Raw genomic sequence first — 22,278 nt, 5'->3', positions numbered from 1 at the left:
AGATATATTTCTTTCAATTTCGGAATAAAAATCGAGCTTCTGAGGAGGATTTATAATAGTTTTTTCTAAGAGAGGCTCAAGATAACAGAGGGGAAAATGGAATGTCTAGAAATCATCACTGGGGACACTTTTTTTTCTCTATTTACTGACTGATTTCGAAGGACCTCAGATAAGGTCGCAAAGTGCTTCTTTTTTTTTTAAACCTTTTTCTTTTCTTTTTCTGCTTTTTTACGGTTTTCCAATTTATGCAATATTTTTTCAGAATAATTAATCATTTTAAATCTGTTGAACGATAATTTTTATTTTTTATTTTAATGCTGTCGGTTTAATTCTTTATCTTTAATTGTTAGTAAATCCATTAATAAAGTAATTTTTTCAATTTCAATATCCATCATAGCGAGGCAAAAAACTGCTGAAAATATAGCAAACATCCTAAATTGACACCAGCGTGTTTTATTATTCTTTTTTCTTTTTATTATTATTATTATTATTATTATTTTTTGCCACATGACTCAAAAACTTTCTACCAAAAATTTTAATTATTGATTATTTAATTCGTGATTGATTATTTTAGTTGCAGATAGAAGGAAAACCTTTTTTTTTTTAATAAAAAAATAATTAAAATAATTCTATTCCAAAAAGGAAAATCTTGCTTTAAAATTTTTTAATTAATTCTATTTGCAATTTATAACTTTTAATTAATTTATAATTAATAATAAGCAATTAAATAAGCGAATAAAGAACTTAGTGTAAGAAGGTATGAAGTAGCCTATTTTCAAGTGTTAAATTTTTTTCGGAAACATCTTATTTTTGTCATAATATTTAATTACTCAGCATTAATTTCTTTTGAGTCTTTAAATTTCACAAATTTCAGTGGCTGAATTCTCTAAGGGAAAATATATTTGAATGTTTCCGGAAGAAAAGAAAGTACTAATTGCATTTGGCAACAGGCAATTAAGGATTAGGAATTTAAAGATTTCGTCAATTAGAGTCTCGATAAAAGAAATGAAGATGAGGCGCACGAGTATTCTTTATATACTACTGTTAAAGTAAACTTTCAAAGCCAATTAACTCAAATTCACTGAAGTATCACTCAAAATCTTCTTTGATTCAGTTTGTCAAATATTCAAAATTTACGGGGCAATATTTTCAAAGGATAAACTTTTCAGGAATAGTGAAAAAACAGCACGATTTCTTCAAAGGGAAGCAAAATTGCTTTAAATTTTGACAGCACTCAGAACTTGATAAGAGAACTTGGGGTCAAGAAGAGAGGTTAACACTGGGAAGCTATTCTCTCTTGTACGCTATGCATTCGTTTATTTATTCTTTTCCCGTAGATTTAATTTATAGTTATAAACACAAAACTTATAAATTCGTTTCTTTATAAAGTCTATGGCCAGAGCTGTGGTGGCTCTGAGGATATAGCACTCGTCAGATGATCCGGGTTCCAATCACTGCGATATCTGGTCAATACGAATTCTGCATCCGGCTCGCACCGACCGCAAAGCTGACGGAAAATATTCTCAGTGGTAAACGGATCAAGAGTTAGAGTCCCCTTGCCATCAGGATTACCGTGGGAGGTTTTCGTGGTTTTCCTATCCATGTAACGCATATGCAGTAAATTCCATCAAAAAGTTTTCCATGAAGGCAAATTTCTCCCAATACTTGAACCAAGAGGTCCCTTGTCTCTGATTGGGTTCAAAATTACAATGCTACAAAGTTTAACATTTAAATTCAAAAATTGGATCGACTGTTCAATGACGGTTATAAAATATAAAATAAAAAAACACCGACATGAAACTTTTTTAGTTTTTTCATTAACTTTATAAAAAACGCATGATCCAAGTTTGAGACTTGATAAAAACGTGTTATTTAACATTGGCTCTGATAGCTAAAAAATATCAAAATGAAATTTTTTTTTCTGTGAAACTTTTTTTAATCTTATGAAGAACACGTGTACCAAATATTAGCTCTCTAACTTCACAAGAAGTATGAGAATTAGAGAGATAAGTAAGTGAAGGCGTTGCCTTTTTTTTGTTTTTTTATACAGATTTGAAGTATATTTATGTGTCGTAGCTATCGAAACCAATTATAAATTACATTTAATTAACAAAGAATGAAGTATGTAAATAAAAGCTGAATTTTGCTACCATTGTGTAAAAACCTCCACAAAAAGCATAAAAATGTACTGCATAATTTTTTTATTTATCATTATTCTGTAAAAAGAATTTTAAAAAAATAACTCTTTTTTTATCATGACATAAATCAGATTAAACGCTTTTGTCGCTCCTCTTAAAATAGAAAACGAATGACTCTGCTTACTCATTCTAAAGATTAGAGATTTCAAGAGTCCATTCAAGAAAGTGAAGAGAAGAATTCTCTGAAAAGTCAAAATCGCGAATTTCTTTCCTCACTTTCAAGCAACTTCTTGAGAGTTTTATCGTGTGACCGCGTGTGACCCTTTTTTTTCTTTTTATTCCTTCCTCTGCCTTATAAGGCATTATGTTCACTTCTTTTCTCTTTCCATAACTTATGGCCTCAACAACGAAGAGTTTGAGCAACTTCAAAATTAGCATGGATGACTTACTAGAAACGTTCGTTTCTATGTCACATGGTTCAGTACGTCACATTTTTTTAAAAGAGGTTCTAGTCTTTTGTGGAAAGTGAGCGTTGTCATTAATTGAATAAAAAATTATTATTAGATTATTACATAAAACTAATTTGATAATTCTGGCCATTTTTTTTCGTGTAAAGGTGAGTGATATATATATATGTTACCGGCAAAGTATGAAACGCCGGCATTCTAGAATGTCTAGGCATTGTATATAATACCTAGGTATTTTATAGAATGACAAATGCTATTTAGACAAAGTATGAAATAAACGTCCTGAGAAGGTTATTATACAAATGATGTTCATTTCTCGAAAATAAATAAGTTCTTCTGTAAAAATAATGAGAGTGCCATTAAAAATAAATTATTCAAAATGCGTAATGAAGAATGAAAGTTGTACAAAACATAATTTATGCCTGAGGGGAACAAAATGTTCATATAAAAAATAAGTTCGTTTATATAACATAAAAAATTTTAATATAAAAAATAAAACGTGACATTCGAAACGAATCGGAGATGCATTTTTATATTATGCCTGTTTCTCCTTTAACATTCTATAGAGTGCCTAGGAAATGCGTGAAATATAAATCGTTTCATACATTGCTGGCTAGTTTTAAGCATTATATACAAAACCTAGATACTCTATAGAATGCTGGATTTCAAACTTTGCCGGTAACATATATATAAACGCCGTTGAACAGCTGACCCAATTTTGCGCTTACGACTACCAATGTATAATCACGACTACTTTGTAATTTTGTACCCAATCCAGAAGGAAAAAAGCCTGGATCTAGTATTGGAAAATTTTTGCTTTTGTGGCGGACTCTTTGACACAACTAAGCCGCATTTGCGTTACATGAAGAGGAAAACCACGAAAACCTTCCATGGTTAACTTGACGACAAAGGGACTATTAACACCCATAATCCGTCTACCACTCATGTTATTTAACGTCAGCACTGTACTCGATGCGAGTCGGGAGCGAAATTCGTATCGATCAGCCATCTCTGGGATTCGAACGCGGGTTACATCATTGGGAGGGGAATGCTGTATCCCCTGAGAAACCACGGCTCTTGCCATAAACTTCATCTTAAAGAAACGAATTTATAAATTCTGTCTCAATAACTATAAATTAAATCAAATAAACGAATGCATAACGCACAAGAGAAAATAGCTCCTCAGTGTTGACCTCTCTTCTTGACCACATCCTAACCTTTACTGCATCTCTCATTTATTCAAACAAAGCCCTTCGTTGGTAATTTTTTTTATCCTTATTTTCTGAAGTTATCCGAAAATTACCACTCTAATTAGAGGTCAGAAAATAGCTTCTTATTGATAATGAAGTTGATGGGACGTATATTACCCTCGGTCTTATAAAGGGTTAATACCGCTCTCTACGTATAATTTTTGAATCCACGTCAAAATGACTTAAAACATTCAAACAGTAAAAAGTAACAACGGATATCTAAGCAGGAAAAAAAAGCTTTTTGAAAATCTGATGAAAAGTGGAGAAGAAGAGATTAAAAACATCAAATTTATTTGTTTGTTGGAAGTAAAAGGCGATTATCAGATACAAATTCAAGTTTATCTAGCAATTTAACAGGATTTGTGTATTTTTTAATGCTGCCTCCCTCATATGTGATTATCATCCAGTTTTATTTTGTGATGACCCTAATTTGTGATTTATAAATGGGATGACCCTAATTTGTGACGACAATCTTAAGTACTACTTTGTGGATGACCCTTAATATTAGTATTCTTGTAAAGCGTAAGCATAAACTAAGTAATCTTGTTGTTCAAGATAGTTTTCAAACTATTAATTTGGTAACGTCCTCACACGTTCAGTGTTTTTGACCTAGTCCGTCTAATGAGTTTAAAAAAAATAATTATTGGATATAGTAAAATAAACTAAATTTTCGTTTAAGAGAAGTAGCAAGTATAAGGAAAAGAAAAGACTGATATTAGCTGTTCAATAAAATAAGATGCGTTTGCATATTCATTTGTTATAACATCAATGCCTGAATCCAAACCTATGTGAAAAATTCATTTAGCAAACGTACACTTCCGTACAGTTTAGTTTATTTAATTCTGTAACCGTCGTTGAACAGCCGACCAAATGTTGAGTTTACAACTACCAATGTTCATCTACGTATCCTTGTAATTTTGAATCCTATCCAGAAGACAAGGGAACTCTTGGATCAAGTATTGGGAGAAATTCGTCTTCATGGCGAACTTTTTGATGGAACAAACCCGCATTTGCGTTATATGGAGAGGAAGACCTCCAGCGGCTTGTCTTACGGTAAGGGGATTCTAACCCCATGATCCACTAAGGATATTTTTACGTCAAAACTGTGGTCGATGTAAACCGGTTACGGAATTCGTATCGACCAGCCATCGCTGGGATTCTAACCCGGGCAACCTCATTGGGAGGAGAGCGCTTTATCCCCTGAGCCACCATGACTCAGTACCGACTAATTGAAATTGTTAAATGATTTCTGTAATCGCGTGCAGAAATAGCTCCTTGATATTGCACAGACAGTTTCGCAGTTATAAGAGAGATAGGCATGCAAATAGATTATTCCTTTTATTATTATCGGTACAGAGTATGTTACATCAAAAAAACCTTGTCAAAAATGAATTCAAATAACTATTTGGGATAACTAGCTAGTATACAAGCAAAAAACGCTTTCGAAATCAAGCGAGCCCCTATTGAGGAAGGCAAGACTGAAACATCAAAACCTTTTGGATTACTTGATAAACTTGAATGTTTTTTTTTCTCCCTTTTTCTTCAACTTCGGCTGATAATGACTGCCTTCCAACTTCTCTTTATTTTTTCCAACTATCAAGGGCGGATCCAAGCCATTTTGTACCTCAGTAAATAATATTAATGGTGAGAGGGATCACCTACAAAGAATGAGAATGAGGGTGATTTTCGGTGGTAATGGAAGTTTATTATTCATCCTATGTAACGTTTAGTTTAGATTTAGAAAAATTAAAAGTATTTTTTTTTACCCCAATTCAAAAACTTGGTAATTACAATTTTTATTTCATTTTATTGTTGTTTTTTTTCTTTCTAGTATTGTGTTTGTTAGTTAAAGTAAAAAAGTAGTCAAAATTTTGATCGATGATAAGTTCTATTTGGATCTAAATTTTGCTTTCATGAACAACTGAAGCTTGCATTATCAAAAGGAAAAAAGCTGAAACACTTTCTCCACTGATAAAGAGATTGAAATTTCGATTGTCGATTCTGTTTGATAGTAAAATTGCAATAAATTCTACAGTCAAAAAATTATTGAAATTTGTGTAGGCATCTAGTGTAAAGAGCCAGTTTAGTTTTAAAATTCTCATAACAAGTCGGTCGGCGATAATATTTGCTCGCAGTGGTCAGGAATAGATTGAAACCTAATTTGTCATTAGGCACAGAATTGCAGTTGAACTTTGAGCACTCTAGTCAGTCATTACATCAGATACAGAGCTTCAGTAAATATTTGGGAGATCTATCTTGTCTGAAAGTTGTCAATTCCACCCTACACATATTAAGCGTAGTAAAATAATGATATTTACTGGAAAGTGTTCGTTATTACAATAGAGCCTCTTCTAATATGCGCTGTTTTGCTTCATGTTTTTTAATGTATGCATAATTAAAAAATATCTATATATTTCTCTTACACGGCGACAAAAAAAAGCCTCATTACAACTCCCCGAATGGCAACGCTAAAAAATCGACCAATGATTGCCGCTAAAAATGTAACATGCCAAATCTAGTTGAGATGGCTCAACATATAGCACTTTTAAAAACGGAAACTGAAATAACCAGAGAGAGCATTCTCACCAAATGTCAGGCAGAAGTGAGTAGTCTTTGTCGATAGATCTCTATTTTGGTATTTTGTCAAAAGCGCTTTTTTTTTCACGAATTTATATATTGCGAATTTACTTGACGCTTTTTTATTTATATCACGAATTTATTTGTTTTATTATTGTTATTAGTTATTCATTGAAAAATGAGTCTCAGTCGTGCTGTTACGCTTTAAGATTTTATACTATAGCACATTTCTAATAGGTTTAACGAATTACATGTCATTTATTTGAATTCAAATTTATTTTAATGACTTAGTATTTACTAAAAAGATGTAATTTTTTTTTAAAAAAAAAGTTGTTATATGGATTTGAATGATTGTTTTGAATTCTTAGAATTTTGTGCATTTGCAATGTACCTAAGTTAGTAACGAGCGAAACGAGCTTGGTTTGCGAAGCAAACCATATAAGATTGCGTAGCAATTTTTGGGGGTTGGCGAGCGTTAGGGAGTAGGGTCCGCAGCCCACTAGTTTATAATATTTCAATGTTTCAAATTCCATTTAGAAAGCTGTTTTGTAAGTTTTTTTTTCCAATGGCAGGCACTGACTATGTTTTGTAAGTAAAATTGGACTATCATTTAACTAGCGCAAACTTTTTTGCGCGAAGCACAAGAGAAATCAACATTATTTTTCAAATTTGTACACATTGTTTAATCTTAACTTCAATAAATCCTTAATTTTTACTTCATGGGCTTTTTGTTATAAATATTTCATAGTGGTTTTTGCTATAGTTTTTAAAAGGGACTTCTCATTTTTTTGCAATAAGTTATACTTGTATTTTGTCAATTTTTTACAATCAATTACTATATTAAAATACATTTGAAGGATATCCAGATTACTCTGGCGTGATCGTGATGTTGGTGAAAATGGTATACGTGATGATACCAAAACTTACGAAACCAAAGTGCCAAAACTTGTAACAGAATTAAAGAGAGCTTATGAAAATTATTTAACTTTGTCAAAAATAAATTAAATATTTCAAATTGTTTTTAAAAAAAACTGCTGTTAAATTTTAATAAAATAACGGTACTTAAATTTTGTTTCATTAATTGCGTTCGAATTTTAATTAATTAGGATAAGTAAAAAAACATTAAACAATACAAATTTTAAAACATGACTTACATGAAAGTGATAATGACGAAATTAAACGATAAATATATCAACCAGATAAATTTTTCACTTTTTTTTAATGCATTGAAAAGAAGTTTTTTGAGCTTATAAAAGGCAGGTAAAATGAAAATTTCTGAAGTTTTAAAATAATACTGGGCAAGCACACGTGTCGTAGAACTGTGCTGCCAAAATTAATCGGTGACGAGAGTTTCGTGATCTTTAAGACAAATTTGACAATTTTTGAAGATTTTTGATCTAATTAACTTTATATACACAATATCTCCAACGAAACCAAAATTTTGAAAGAGGAATTAGTTTTTATATAAAGGAGTGGTAATTAAAAGAACCACTAAGAGAGCTTTTTTTTGTTCTTTTTTTCTTAATTTCTCGATCGATACCCAGTCGGTAGACGCCTAGTATAACCCACAAAAAAAATAACTAGATAATGACTTATTAAAACATCAAAACCTGTTTGATCACCGGTGAAAACAACAATTATTCAAATCTCTTTCAAGTTTCTTCAGGAATAATCAAACTTTTTTTTTTTCTTCTTCGATGTTTTTCATCGTTTGTTTCTCACTAGCCTTTTAAAAATTATCTTTATTTTGTTTCTGCTTTTTTTTTTTTTTATTGAATATTTATTTTCAATCGTTCATGTGGATCCTATTTCAGCATCATTGTATTGAATGCGGCCATTATGAAGTGATCTCCAAAACAAACAAACAAAAAAAAGAAAGAAACTACAGGCAGTATTTTTTTTTTCTTTTGCAGAAATCTTAGAAAGGCTTTGCAGAATCTTTATCTTCTAAATAGTATTCCTCTCAACTATTTCAGCCAATAGCTAGGAATATTTTTTAATTAAATTTTAAACTTCAACACCATTCATCGATTTTGATTACATGGTCCATTGTTTTAGAAAGGCAATCTTATGTTTTACAAATCACACAAGAATTTACAACTTCTCCGAAAGTAAAATTGGGCATCAAATTTTATAAAAACAAATTAAGTTATTTAACACAATAATACAATAAATCTGATCAATATGAAATTATCTGCACAAATTATTCCAAAGCATAATGCTTTCCTCACCACACTTTTAATAATCTACGAAAATAAATTATTTGCAAAATTATGTTCAAATAATAAAAAAATGTAGCGTATAAAATATTTTTCGTGCTAAAAAAATTTTCTGTAACCCTATTTAATTTTTTATTGTTATCAAATAATCTTTAATTTAAATAGTTATTAAATAATTATTAAAAAATTTATATTATTAGTTAAAAGAGCGTTTTCTATAAGCAAAACAATTGAATTAATGACAATTTTTTAAAAAAAAAATTATTTAAAGAACGGCATAAATTTTCGAGCCTTAAATATTTCGTAAACTGTACTAATTTAAAAAAAAAATTACGAAAAAATGGTTAGAGTGTAGAATATGCAGCCCCTTGAATTGGGCACTGTAACTTGAAGCTTTTACTAGCTATAAAATTTATAATTATTTCTATTAGTATAGCCATATTTATAATTATTTATTTCCCAATTTCTTATTAATAGAAAATCTCACTTTAAAATCATTTCAAGTTTTCAACAAAATAAAAAGGGCATCTTATTGAAAATTTCCACAGAAAAAATTCTTTTAAAAATTTTGGTGCTCTCTTTAATTATTTGATAAATTAAAAAAAAATATATTTTATCAGTATAAAACATTATGATAAAAAAAAGAGATAATTCATAACATTGTTGGAGCTACTAACTATATACTTCAATATTTAAAAAAATGCAGACGTCTATTGCAAAGGTTGTTAATATAAGCGATTTTGCCTGGCGTGGACCGCCACACCCGCTGGTACGCTACTGAAAAAAGTTTCAGGAAAAAAAAGTTCTAGGAAGTTCTGAACTCTACACATATTATACTCAAAGATTGTCTTACAACTCATTATATCTAAAACACACAAGCCAACAATCGCTCAACGGATTTTTTTACTTATCACTAATCACATGATTTAGAATAATTTCCTATCTTATACATTTTCTTTTCTTTTTTTTTTATTTTAATTGGCAACGTAGTTGCGCGTGCCTCCCCTTTAGATAACGGTTCTTTTGATTTTTCATAGAAAAACAGTCGTGGCTATACTTGAATTATAATTTATAATTCTACTGACATTTGTAGTAAAAATAAAAAGAAAATGATGGAAGAAGAGAAACCGACTACTCTTAGACTTCAACCGCCAAAGCAAAATATAGTCGATGCATATGCAGCACCGACTAATTTTTTGGAAATCGAAGTGGTAAATCCTCTTTGTCATGGATTTGCTCGAAAACGATATACAGATTACGAAATACGATTAAATGTAAGTGAAATTTTTCAAATTTCAAAAACGTATTTAATTAGTTAAGTTTTTTACTTTTTGTTATCCTTTCATGCAGTACAATTTTATTTTAAACTCCATTAAACCAATTTAGAGTCAATGTTGCATCAGGCTTTCGTCTAATCTTGAAAATAATAGCATTTACAATTTAATATTTTTATCAAATTATCAAATATAATTTCTTTTAATTAGAAAAAAAAAATAAGCCACATGACGTCACATGTTTTAGAATCGTTTAGTTTCTCTTTTAACTCTTATATTTTATGCTCGTTGTTGGCAACAGGCATGATTCCACCGCCCCCAATCAGATTTCTGTCTCTTAAATTTTCCTGAAAAATAATAGTGATTATTACTCACGATATTTGTACTCGTTTTATTTGCCTTACAAATTAAAAAATGATGGAAGAAGGGCCTCCTCAAGATGCTACTCGTAGACTACAACCGAAGAAACAAACTTTAGATGATGCTTATGCAGCGCCTGCTAATTTTCTAGAAATTGATGTGCTTAATCCAATTACTCATGGAGTAGCCCGCAAACGTTATACTGATTATGAAGTACGATTAAGAGTAAGTAAAGTAATTTAAACTATACCCAATCCATTCACGTTTCTTTTATTTGTCTTGTTTCTTTATTTGCTAATGACGATGTTGTGACAAACAGTGTTAAGTCTGCTTTCTCGATGTTTGCTTTGTTTATGCTCTTACTGCAACAGTAATTTTGGTGTACAATTTTAAACTCTGAAAGTTAGTGTCATCATGAGTATATAGTTTGAGTAGAATTAAAATAGTTCCTTCTTTGTTTTGATGTTTAATGTCTGAGTTTTGTTGCGTGTTTAAAATTATTAGTTATCATATGTCAACATTGCTATGGTTTGACACCCTTCTGTGGGTCTTTGGAGTTTTATTTATCAGTTTTTCTCATCGGGAAATTCTTATTTTGTAGAATTAAATATTTAATAGTATTTGTACGATTAAGATGTATTTTTTCCCTTCCATATCCAAGGCGTGCCACTTATCCAATAGGGTTAAAAAGTCATATTTTTAAAGCAGACCTTTTTTATGAAATAATGATGAATGATTTCTGTTGTATGCAGGTGGTTGCTTTTTAAACATGAAATGTGTATATAGTTCTAATTACAAGATTTATAAGAGTAGCTTTGTGTGTAGCATTAGTAAAATTGTTTCTGAAGAATTCTCTATTTCTATCTTTGTTTAGAGATATGTACCTAACTTGAATGCATTAAAAGATTTAATGCCAAAAAAATCTCCCGTTTTCGGTAACTTTTGGGCAATGGTACGCAAGAAACATTATTTGAACTCTAAAGTAGTTCTCTTAACTTTATTAGATTCCTATTAGAATATTTATGATTTAAAAGCTGTAGTAAAGTTTTTTAGTTTCATGAATTATGTTGTCAGAAAAAACAATACTGGTATACCCAGAACTAATATATATCATTCTGGATTTATTTTAAGAACTGGATTACTTTTTAGCTGGTATTTTTGTTTCCTGGAAAAATATTTTGAGTGTACAAAAGAAACAAATTTGTTGTTAGAATTTATTTCTACCAATGGTGGACTAAAATAGTTAACAGCAGTGTATCAAGCTATTCAATATTCTAAGTTGGAATGTCGCAAAGGCAATGTTGCTCTCTATGACAAAAACCTTTGAACCTATCTGCTGTGCGTTATCAAAAGTTTTGACATTTGTCTTGTCAAAGATGAAAAACAGATTTTTAACTATTTTTAAAGCATAAAATGCTTCAAAATAAGCTTTTTTCAAAGAGATATAAAATATATCAATTTTCTAAACAGTTTATAAATGTGATCTAGTTGAAATGATATTTATTTTTTGACTATTAATTATAAATTTAATATCTTAAGAAACTCAGATAACTGTAATTTCACTATATTTTATGTAAATGAGTTAAAACTTATTTTATTCATTTAAAAAGAACTGTTAAAATAACATTTATGCTATTTATACACTTTGGTTATATCAAATTCTATTAATATTCCTACTAATTACCATATCTCATGCTCAACATGCATGCAATTACAAATAAACATTGATTTTCATAACTACAAATATCATACTACTAATTTTTAAACAAAATACTCAAAAGTATGAATACTCAAACAGACTTATATATAGATTTTAAAAATAGTATATATTTAAAAAGTAGTCGGGAAAATCTCTTAACTATATGGTACTAGTTTAATAAATTTAAATTTAAGTTATTTTTGTAATGCTTCTAAACATTTGATTTTTTAGTTTTTTTCCATTTTGAGCAGTTTTTCTTTGTGTCCTGGAAAAAAGACGTTTCTTTGAACTAAATGCCAACCCTATTGTTGCACAAACTAGAGCATGTTTTTTTAAGTGTCAAAGTTATCTATTATAAACAATTAGTTTGAATTTGCGAGGTAACTAGTGCATCTTTGGTGGAGCGCTTGGAGTTTAGGTGTTCTATTAGATACAGATTTTACAGGTCTTATTTTCATATTTTATCGAATTTCTTTAACATCCTTTATTCAAAGTAGTAGCTTTTATATAGATATTAAGGAATTCTTTAAAAAAAATAATTTTTTTGCAAGGAATTTTAACTAGAACCTCAGCAATGCCGAGCCCCTAGAAATTTGTATCAAATTTTCATGTATCTCACTACCCCCTTTGAGTTTAGCTTTAGGCCTCTATACGAACTGTTACAATCAAGATCAATACATACTTAGTTTTATATTTTTTAGTATTGTTGTGTACAAGTTTTTTTGATGGCCTTTTTTTAAATCTTGCATTTTTTAATAAATATAATTTTAACCTAATGAGCATATTAATAATAATCTTTATTGTATCAGTTTCTCACTAAACGTTTTTGGAAGTGCAGTCCGGCCTACTGACCCTTTGATCTCTATAAATGTCATTTTTGTAAAAATTAGCCGCTCATGCCTTAAAAGAAAAATTGCCTTTTTATTCATACTCCTTTTTTTTAAAAAATTCAATGTTTAAATAATTACACACTTAAAATTATCTGTTTATAGGTTTAATTCTGATTACTGATTCAAATATTTGCTTTGTTAGGATTATTCTTAACTCCTTAAATTTTTATATGCCTGTTTTTTTTTTCAGAGGGAGGGTGATATTAATAATAAATTTTAAATAACTATTTTTTTTTTTAAATGCATCTTTAAATGTGTTTTTCTCATAATTTTTAGTTTAAAATGTATAAAAACCCTACAAGTTTATCAATTCATAATGTTTTTGTTTAAATTTTTTGAAACAAATTTATGCCCTGAGATTATCTATTGGTCTGCCTTTAATTATTTTTATAAACTACAAATTTTTCTCTTATTCTGATAATGAGAGAATTATTTTTTGAACTGTACACATAAATTGTTAAAAGTATAATTTAAATATTTTTGAAGGTCAAATTCGGTTATTAAGTAATATTGCGCATTTTGATAAATTTTTACAGTGTTGAATGACAGTCTTTTTTTGAAAGACAGCGCCCTGCCCTTTTTTATTCCTAGGGAAAACTCTCATTACATTGTATTATTTCTTTTAAACTATTTTTCCTTATTAGTAATAAGACTGTAAATGTTTTTTAGACAAACTTGCCTGTATTTAAACTAAAGGATTCAAGTGTACGTAGAAGATACAGTGACTTTGAATGGTTGAGAAATGAACTTGAAAGAGATAGCAAGGTAATGTGAATTTATGTTGATTATTCTTCTAGTGTGACCTGTATTTACGCTGACCATAAATTTATGTTGAAATTTTTTTTAGAAAAAAACTTTCTAATCAGAGCCATTTAAAACCATTGGCATTTAAAAAATTTAAATGATCTGGTTCTTTAATTCTAAACATAAATAACATGTTGTGGGCAAAATATATTAGAAGTTATATTGACTTAGAATTTCAATAAACTTTTAAAAACGTTATCTTAAGATTTTCTTTTCTTTTTTCTCCTAACAAAATGTATAGGGTGTTTTGAGACTACAAAAATTTAAAGGGTGATTGGAAATATCTAAACATGTAATTTACATGGGGGGAGAGCAAGCGATGAACCATTAGGAGGTATCAGTTACTGTTACTTGAAAGAATGACACACCAAGCGCGAGGAGGTATTAATTTATTTATTTCTTTTACAGCATATGTGGCAAAATTGCAGAAACTGTTAAAAATATAATGTAAATTAAATGCATGTGTAATGCATTATCACAAGCAATCTCTTTTCTGAGGAGTTTTTATAATTTTGCCACACAAGCTGCGGAGATGCCAACTGCTTCGGTCGTGCCATAACAATTTTTTTTTTTAAAAAAATAACTAAATTAATACAAACCGAAATTTGCAGATTTTTGGCTAATTTTGCATACTTTTTGAACTGTGTAACATAACTACTGCAACAAAGTGGCGAATTGTATAAACCTTCGATTTATTTAGAAGTAGTAGTAGTAAAAACCTAATAAATTGAATTTATTAAACCAAGAATCACACATTAAACCAAGAATTAATAAACTACAACTCGAAAATATTTATTTGCTGTCCGGAGCAAGTTGGCAACTCTGAAGCTGTCAGAAAATTAATTTAGTATCTATCCATTTGATGTTTCGTTCTATAATGTGACAGTAACAGATACTTTGTTGTGACTCACTGTTTGCTCTCTATCCTATAGTGAAAAAAAAATTCTTTTAGATGTTTTCTATTACCCTTAAATTTTTGTCCATGAGCTTAGAAACACCCTGTATACTACTCACATTTAAAACATTTTTATGTTTATATATTTCAATGTATTTGCTTCTTATATTATGCCAAATTAACTAATCTAATAAATGTTGTACACAAGTTGCATGTAAATTATGTTTGTCCTATTTTTTCTTACACTGTATCACAATTCATTATGTGTTATTTATTAATTATGCATTTGGGCAACTATAGCTGCCAACTTGTGTTGCCATTGAAATAGTTGTTACAAGGTAATTGTAAAATAATAAAATGGAAATTATTTTCGGAGAATTAAGCTATTTTGCCAAGACTTGAGAGCTTAGCACCGATATTAATAGATTATATTTGAAATTTTTATTTATTATGGTTGGTAGAAATTTTTTTAACTTAAAAAAAAAACAGATTTGTTAAAACATTGATGTTGCCATCTCAAACAGAACATTTCCTTAATGACTGTGTAAGTTAACAGTTATCATATGTTAGTTTCCTAACACATTCAACGATATCAAAATTATTTCAATTTGAAGTCAACAGGATTTAAATGCCACTATATATTTATGCTGTTTTGCAAAGTAATTATCGAAAAGTCTTTTAAAAAGCAAACTTACTTTATATAGGTATATTAATTATTTTGTAATAATTTTAACTCTTTAAAAATATAAAAACTATTGTTTTGTTTCTTAAACATTTTTGATTGCGAAAAAAAAAATAGTGTATAGTTTTAAAACTATTTTACTACTGCCCAAAATCTGTAGTTGGATCAGCTTAGCTTTGTAACTCGGTGCTTCATTTTTAAATTAATACTGATTATTGACAGAGATCAGACATTTTCAACTACTTTTAACTGACAACCAAAAAAGTTTAGCACCGTATAACTTAACATTCGTGTAATAGGCTGTCTAGACCCTATTAGTTTTTATACTTGTTTAAACAAAGTTAAGAAGTTTTTCAGCAAGGAAAGTCAATCAAAAAGACAGCTCTAGCAAAATGTCAAAAGGTTTATGAATTCATATACTAATTTAGAAACCTAAATGTGTTCTATTATTAATTATTAACAAAAACTTTCTTGTAGGTGTAGAACTCAATTTTGTACCTTTTCTTGAAAATTTGTTTGTTTGTGGTACAGAATATTTTGTTTCTTTTTCGTTTGTGAATATTATATGAATTATAGAAGCAATAGAATTTTAGGAAATTGAGATGTGATTTTTATCATTTTTTTGTATTGGAAGGTTGTTTTTTATAAATGATGATCCAATAAAATACTTAGACTAAAGAGTAAAAATGTATTGTTTCCTTTTAAAACATGATAAAAATGCTACATTTGCAAAAATCCTGTATTATCATAATACTTAAACATATTCTAAGAATTTATACTTTTAATAAAACTATATTGTAAGGTTCTGTATTTATTTATTTAACAATCGGTTAATTTTCAAGAAGACTGTCATAAAGTGCCAATTTTTTTTGTATTTGTATTACGTATTTCATTAGTGCTGTAACTAGTTTAAAATAAACTAACTATCTACAATTACCTTAAAAATATCCTGGTACTGCCATCAGGTGTGTAGAATGAGAAATAAGATGTTTTCCAGGCAAACGATATGAATTAGTTTTATTATTATTGGCGCATTACTACTTGACACTCCAGCCCGTCAATATCACTGGAGCGAGAAATAGCGGCGAAATCTCGCCCCATCATTTTCACGGGAGTGAGAAGGAAGGTGTTAAGATAATTTCACTCAAGTTTTGATAATATGTTTGAAATAAAAGAAATAAATGTATAAATATGTTTTTTTATTCATAGTTGAAGATTTGAATAATTAAAGAATTAATGGTTAGAATTTAGGTTAGAATTAGTTACAATATAAAATGAAATTTTTTTTTTTCTTTCATGAAAATAATTGCTCTGTAGTAGGTAGAAAGAAAGAAATGTAGAAGGTGTAGTATTGGTAGGAATGAAAACACTAACAATAAGAATTTTCATAATAAGAGTTAAAGAAAAAAAAGAATTATAATTTTCAAATATTTGCGCATCTACCTGTTTATTTAAGTTTTAAAAATATTAAAACATCCTGTAACAGCCAGTTGTTGAGCAGGGGTTCATGGGGGTTAAAGCTGCATAACCTTTAGACCTATGGCATGAATGGTAGCAATGCAGCGTTGATCAGTGTTTGCTTTAAATTGCCATGAAGAGGAAGAATCTCAATCTCTTTAAAATGAGAACTCTGTGTTTTAACCAGTAAGGTATCATCACAACTCTTTAATTATATGCAGTGTTCTTTTGAAGGGCAGCTTGACCCTGCTTGCCCTTTGATCCCCATAAATGCACCATCTTTGCCCTTATTAGTAAAAATAAGCTGCCATCCCTTAAAAACACTGTACTTTCATTCATATTCCATTTCGAAAAAAATTATTCTCTGTTTAAATAATAATTACACATTGATAAAATTATCTGTTTTTGCATTTAATTCTGATAACTATTACAACAGGGTTGCCACTCCACAGGGAGAACCAGGAAAAATACAGGGAATTTAAAAATAAGCTATAATAACAAAGAATTTTGAATTTTTCCTTACAAATTGAGAAAAAAACAGATTTTTTTTTCTTATTCTTGTCTTCTAATAAACACAGACCTTTCAATCAAAGTGCAATTTATAGGATATTTAAAGATGATAGTTCAGCTATATTATATTTAATTTATTATAGCATTATTTGTTTTATGTTGAGCTGTTTCTTCTTTCTCCAAGTTTTTCCAGCAACTGAAACTAACATCTTTATTCTAATATAGTTCATAAGAGTGCAGTGCATGTGTGTTTACTCTAATATATTGTGTATAATAGGTGCAGGGAAAACACTTGGAAATTTTTTTTTGCAGATATCAGTGGCAACTCTGTACAAACATTTACTTTGTTAGAATTAATCCAAACTGGTTAGATTTTTATAAGTATTTATTTATTTTGGTGGGAGATATAAACAAATTTGTAAGTGATTTTTCTAAATAAATGTGTGTGTGTGTGTATATATATATATATATATATACACACGCACACANTCATAAATTGTGTTACTCAAGGCTTTCTCAATAATCCGCATTTTTTTTTTTTTTTTAATTTAAAAAAAGCCCCTTTAAATGTTTATTTTCACATAATTTCCCGTTTAAATTATGGAAGAAGAAGAAAAAAAAAGATTTCAGTTTATCAGTTAATAATTTTTTGTAAGTTTAGTTTTATGCACAGAGATTGCCTTTTAGCATGCCTTAGTTATTTGTTCGTTGTTTAGCATAATTGTTTTTATGAACTTCAAATTTTTCTATTTTGAAAATGAGAGAAAATTACTTTTTGAAGCATATACATAAAATAGTATGAGATTTAAAAATTGTTGAGGATAAAATTTAGTTATTACATAATATTAAAAGTTTTGATAAATATTTACAATGTTAAGGGAGTGCCCTTTCAAAACTTCAAGTGCTCTTTTTACAAAAGAAGTGCCGTTCTTTTTTTATTCCTATGGAGAAATCAGTTGAGCATATGCTTATGCAAAGCTGTACTTAGATTATAATCAAACTACTAAATTTTAATTTCTGTTAAAAATCTTCTGCTCTAAACTATACCCGTTTTGTATGTCACTATTTTTAGTACTTTTTTGTAAGAAAAAGTGTTAAAATTAGTTACCTAACCTATTAGTTAGCAAAACTTAAATCTTAAAGATTTGCCACTCTCCAGCTATCATGAGAACCTTTCTAGTCACCAGGCTTGAATGCCTGTCATTTCGCATTGATTAATTAGGTGAGTAATTTCAATTCTTCCCGATACGAAATGATTTTACTCTCTTGTTCAGATTGCGGCAGACAACCTTTTACTCTTGATTTATCCTTATATTAAAATAATTTTAAAAGAAATTAATGTTTTTACTGCAGTAAACAGCTAGCTTATCTAATTTTTTAAAAATTTTCCTAGATTGTTGTCCCTCCTCTCCCTGGTAAAGCATGGAAAAGACAACTTCCCTTAAGAGGAGATGATGGAATATATGATGAAGAATTTATTGAAGATAGAAGAAAAGGCTTAGAAGGCTTCATTAACAAGTATGCATTCTATATTAATGTTTGACAAATAAATATAAATATTGTTGCATTCGTAGTCAATTATAGTTGAATAATCAATATTGTGCCAAACATTAGTGAACATGGAATGGGTATTTCAGTTATACATAAAAAATAGCATTTTGAAAAAATATTGACTTAAAAATTTTGCAAAAATGAATTGTTAATGAGCTAAATTTTATTTTAATTAATGAGAAATTAAAAAATAAGTATTTAATTCATTTAAAAAATTTAAAATAGAGTAAATAATGAGTATAAAATTCATGGATTCAAAGCAATGCTAGCAAAGATAGTAGGAGTGATTGAAAACCGTGAAACTCAAAATGTTAAAACACTAGTTTGATGCGGTTCTTATTACATTAGCATCAGTTTTGTAAAGAAACAAAGTTCAAATGCAACTAATTTTTCTTATCTATTTGATGCAAATCCATCTGTGGACACACTGAGAAAGTCCCCAATGTATTCAGCTTAATTTCTTTTTTCATCAAATTTTAAAATTGTAGATTTTGATAATTTTCTAGCATTTCTTGAAATATTCTGTGTCATGAAAAGTTGAAGGTTTAAAGAAAGAGTTATAACAAAAATAAGATTATTTATTTATTTAAAAAAAATTTCGAATTTTTCTTTCAATATGTAGCTTTTTTTTTTCTTTTAGAAAAAAAGTTATTCGCGAACATGAATTGAATGCTTCAACAAAATTATTCTCCTGAAAGTAATTAATTCATTTCAAAACTAAATTATCACAGCATTTTAAAAATAAGTAATTGTTAACTACATTTTTAGCAAAATAGTCGTAGTTTATTACAAAAATAATTTTGTTTTACCAATCTGTGTGTGTTATGACAAATATAAGAAATTCATAAAATGTTGTCTTGACAGTTTACATCTCCGCATTCACATTACTTTCTGAAAATGCAAAACTATACATGATAAAAAAAAAAAAACTATTCATATGTTAAAAAATCGATTTATTGATAGGCTTTTTTTTAAATCTTTGTAAATTTTTAATCATTTGTTTTAAATGCCTCCACATTTCTTTTTAAATTTAGTATTTTTTTTTATTAGGACATTAAATGGCATATTTCTTTTTTTAACTTTCTTATTTTGGAGAGAAAAAATTTAGTAATTTTATTTTTTTAATCAAAAAACAAATTCTGAAAATCCATAAAAATTTCTTGTAGGCTGAGTTAGCATATTTTAAGTGTGTTTTACTCTATAGTTGTTAACTATTAATTAAAATTTAGTTTCAAGTGAATTAAACCAAATTTTTTGTTCATCTTCAGAGTTGCTGGTCATCCTTTGGCTCAAAATGAACGCTGCCTTCATATGTTTCTACAAGATCCAACAATTGACAGAAATTATGTTCCTGGTAAAATTAGAAACACGTGAGAATTTTTTTACGAAGAAAAAATGACATTCTACTGTAAAAAGTCCTATGATTCAAGAAGTTGTGTATTCTTTTTGGCGGGACAGTGTATTTTCTATTTTTTTTTTCTTTGGAAATATAATTCTTCATGGAGACATAAGTTTTATTTGGCGTTTATGAAATTGTTGCTGTTAATAATATTTTTATGAACTTTACAAAAAAGGAATTGTTTATTTATACAGCTGTGCTAATTTATTTAGCTATCTAAAAAAATCTCACTGATATTTGTGAACATTCCATAAAATGATGAAAAAAGATCTTACAACTTTATCCTTTTTTTTTTTATGATTGCATGCTATTCTGAAACATAAGCAATTACCTATTTATTTGTGTGAAAGAATGTTGTCCATTAAAATGTTAAAATGTGTTGCTAAAATATAAAATATATTTATTCATAAAGTTTTTGTCTGCCTGCATAACAGTTCTTTTTTATAACTGTTTGTTGTTCTATGATTGTTGTACATTTTCTTAGCTGCCACAGAGTTATAAACTACATATACATATAGTAAATAAATATCTTTTAAATCTGCTTTTCTCATTAATTAATGTAGTCCCATAGTCATTTAAACTAACTTTAATATCGCAGTTATGATTTCTGTTAAAACAAAATTTATTGTATTTGTTAAAGTATTATGGTAGACCTGAAAATTTATTATAAATAATTATTTTCAGGTCTAAAATAATATAATCAGGACTATAATAATAATTTAGAGGCCATTTTTTTTCTCAAACCAAATGAGTCTGTGGCGGATATTAACAAGTCCTATTTATTTGTCACTTTTTGCATTTTCCTTTTGCTGGGATTATATATTTTTTACAAAAAATTCATATTAAAAATAATATACAGCTATAAAAAGTTAATTCACCAATAAAAATAAAATGTGACAAAAATTAGTGAAACATACTGACTTTAAAGAACTTGTTTAAAACATTTGGGGAGTTTGCCTTATTATGAATCAATTTTTTCTACCAGGTTTTGAATAAAGAAAAATAATGCTGTACAGTTCTTCCCTGTTGTACTTAAATCTTCTTTAGCCACAACCCTAGATCAATTACCGTATTGGCTTTGTAAGTTTGATTGTTTTCTGAAATCTTGGAAGGTCATTAACTCTCTTTAGTTTGTACCAGTTTATCATTAAAGAAAGAGTAAGATGAACTAGAAATATGTCTGGTAAAGTGGTTTGACTAAGCACATTATTTAAAGTTGTCAATAATTTTGGATGATGTTACGGTTCAGCGTGAGGCATTATTTTTAACAATGTGGGGTAATATTGTTGGCATATATGTTTAGATTTTTTGAGTAACTTCTTTAGTATCTTTTTGTGTAGGCTTGGTGACTCGAGGCTTGTACCCCTTGCACTATATCTATATTTTTGTACGAGTTTGACCTATCACTAAGTAAATCCCAGAAGTATAATGTAATTATCAGTGAATATCGTTCTTTTATCTTCAATGTTTCAATTTATTAGATGGGTTTTTTTTTCAAAGGAAAAGTTTTTAATTTTAATAAAAATCAAAATTTAAAATTCCAAAAATAAGCTAAAATTAAATTTAGTTTTCAAAATGTATATTTATTTCCGCTGTGCAGAATTTAGATTAATTTTTTTTTATTCTGTATATTTTTTCTTAAAATAATTTTATTTAGTTAAGTATTTGTATTCAAGTAACTTGGATGGTTGAATGATAAGTTCAAGAAGTTTGGTTTTATACAATGCTAAACCAATCATTTGCCAGGTGATTCAAGTGCAAAAACATTTCCCTCATCAGTGCTAACATGCATGGGAAATAAGTGTACAAATATGCATGGAGTTTTACTATATCGTTACAGGATAGTAATTTTTTCCCCTTGCAACAGTACTATTTCAATAGGACTTGGCTACTTTTGGCAAGGAATTACATGCAAGATTTAATTACCATTTTTATAGTACGTTTTTGTCTGCTTTCTAAAGCACTTGAGACCTTTCAGAATTATAGTTAACTCTTAGTAGCATTAAAAGGTTTTTTATTGTCTTGAACACTGTCATTTTACTTTTCTCTACTTGTTTATGATAACTCTATTGTGCAATATTATGTTATAGTTCCTCTCCTTGTTT

At 28.7% G+C, this 22,278-nt stretch overlaps 1 protein-coding gene across 2 annotated transcripts; it reads left to right on the top strand.

Moving 5' to 3' along the window:
• Nucleotides 1–9,620: 9,620 nt before the first annotated feature.
• On the top strand, nucleotides 9,621–20,714 carry LOC107456585 (sorting nexin 3). Of its 2 annotated transcripts, none has more exons than XM_016074491.3 (4): nucleotides 9,621–9,925; nucleotides 13,544–13,639; nucleotides 18,617–18,741; nucleotides 20,043–20,714. In XM_016074491.3, the coding sequence occupies exons 1-4, from the start codon at nucleotides 9,761–9,763 to the stop codon at nucleotides 20,146–20,148; spliced, it is 492 nt and encodes a 163-aa protein (XP_015929977.1). In that variant the 5' UTR covers nucleotides 9,621–9,760; the 3' UTR covers nucleotides 20,149–20,714. The 2 variants fall into 2 exon arrangements, with proteins under 2 accessions (XP_015929977.1, XP_015929976.1); XM_016074490.3 differs by lacking the exon at nucleotides 9,621–9,925 and adding an exon at nucleotides 10,214–10,510.
• The last annotated feature ends 1,564 nt before the right edge of the window (nucleotides 20,715–22,278 follow it).

The sequence above is a fragment of the Parasteatoda tepidariorum genome, chromosome 9 (assembly GCF_043381705.1).
Source record: "Parasteatoda tepidariorum isolate YZ-2023 chromosome 9, CAS_Ptep_4.0, whole genome shotgun sequence".
In the NCBI taxonomy this organism is placed as follows: Eukaryota; Metazoa; Arthropoda; class Arachnida; order Araneae; family Theridiidae; genus Parasteatoda; species Parasteatoda tepidariorum.
Note: the sequence above shows the minus strand (reverse complement) of the source record. Positions and strands in the feature narration are given on the sequence as shown.

Excerpts from the sequence above, each read along its gene's own strand:
- LOC107456585 (XM_016074490.3), top strand. The coding sequence starts at position 10,340 with ATGATGGAAGAAGGGCCTCCTCAAGATGCTACTCGTAGACTACAACCG. Across the intron at positions 13,640-18,616 it reads AACTTGAAAGAGATAGCAAG|ATTGTTGTCCCTCCTCTCCC; the intron begins GTAATGTGAATT and ends AAATTTTCCTAG. Across the intron at positions 18,742-20,042 it reads TTAGAAGGCTTCATTAACAA|AGTTGCTGGTCATCCTTTGG; the intron begins GTATGCATTCTA and ends GTTCATCTTCAG.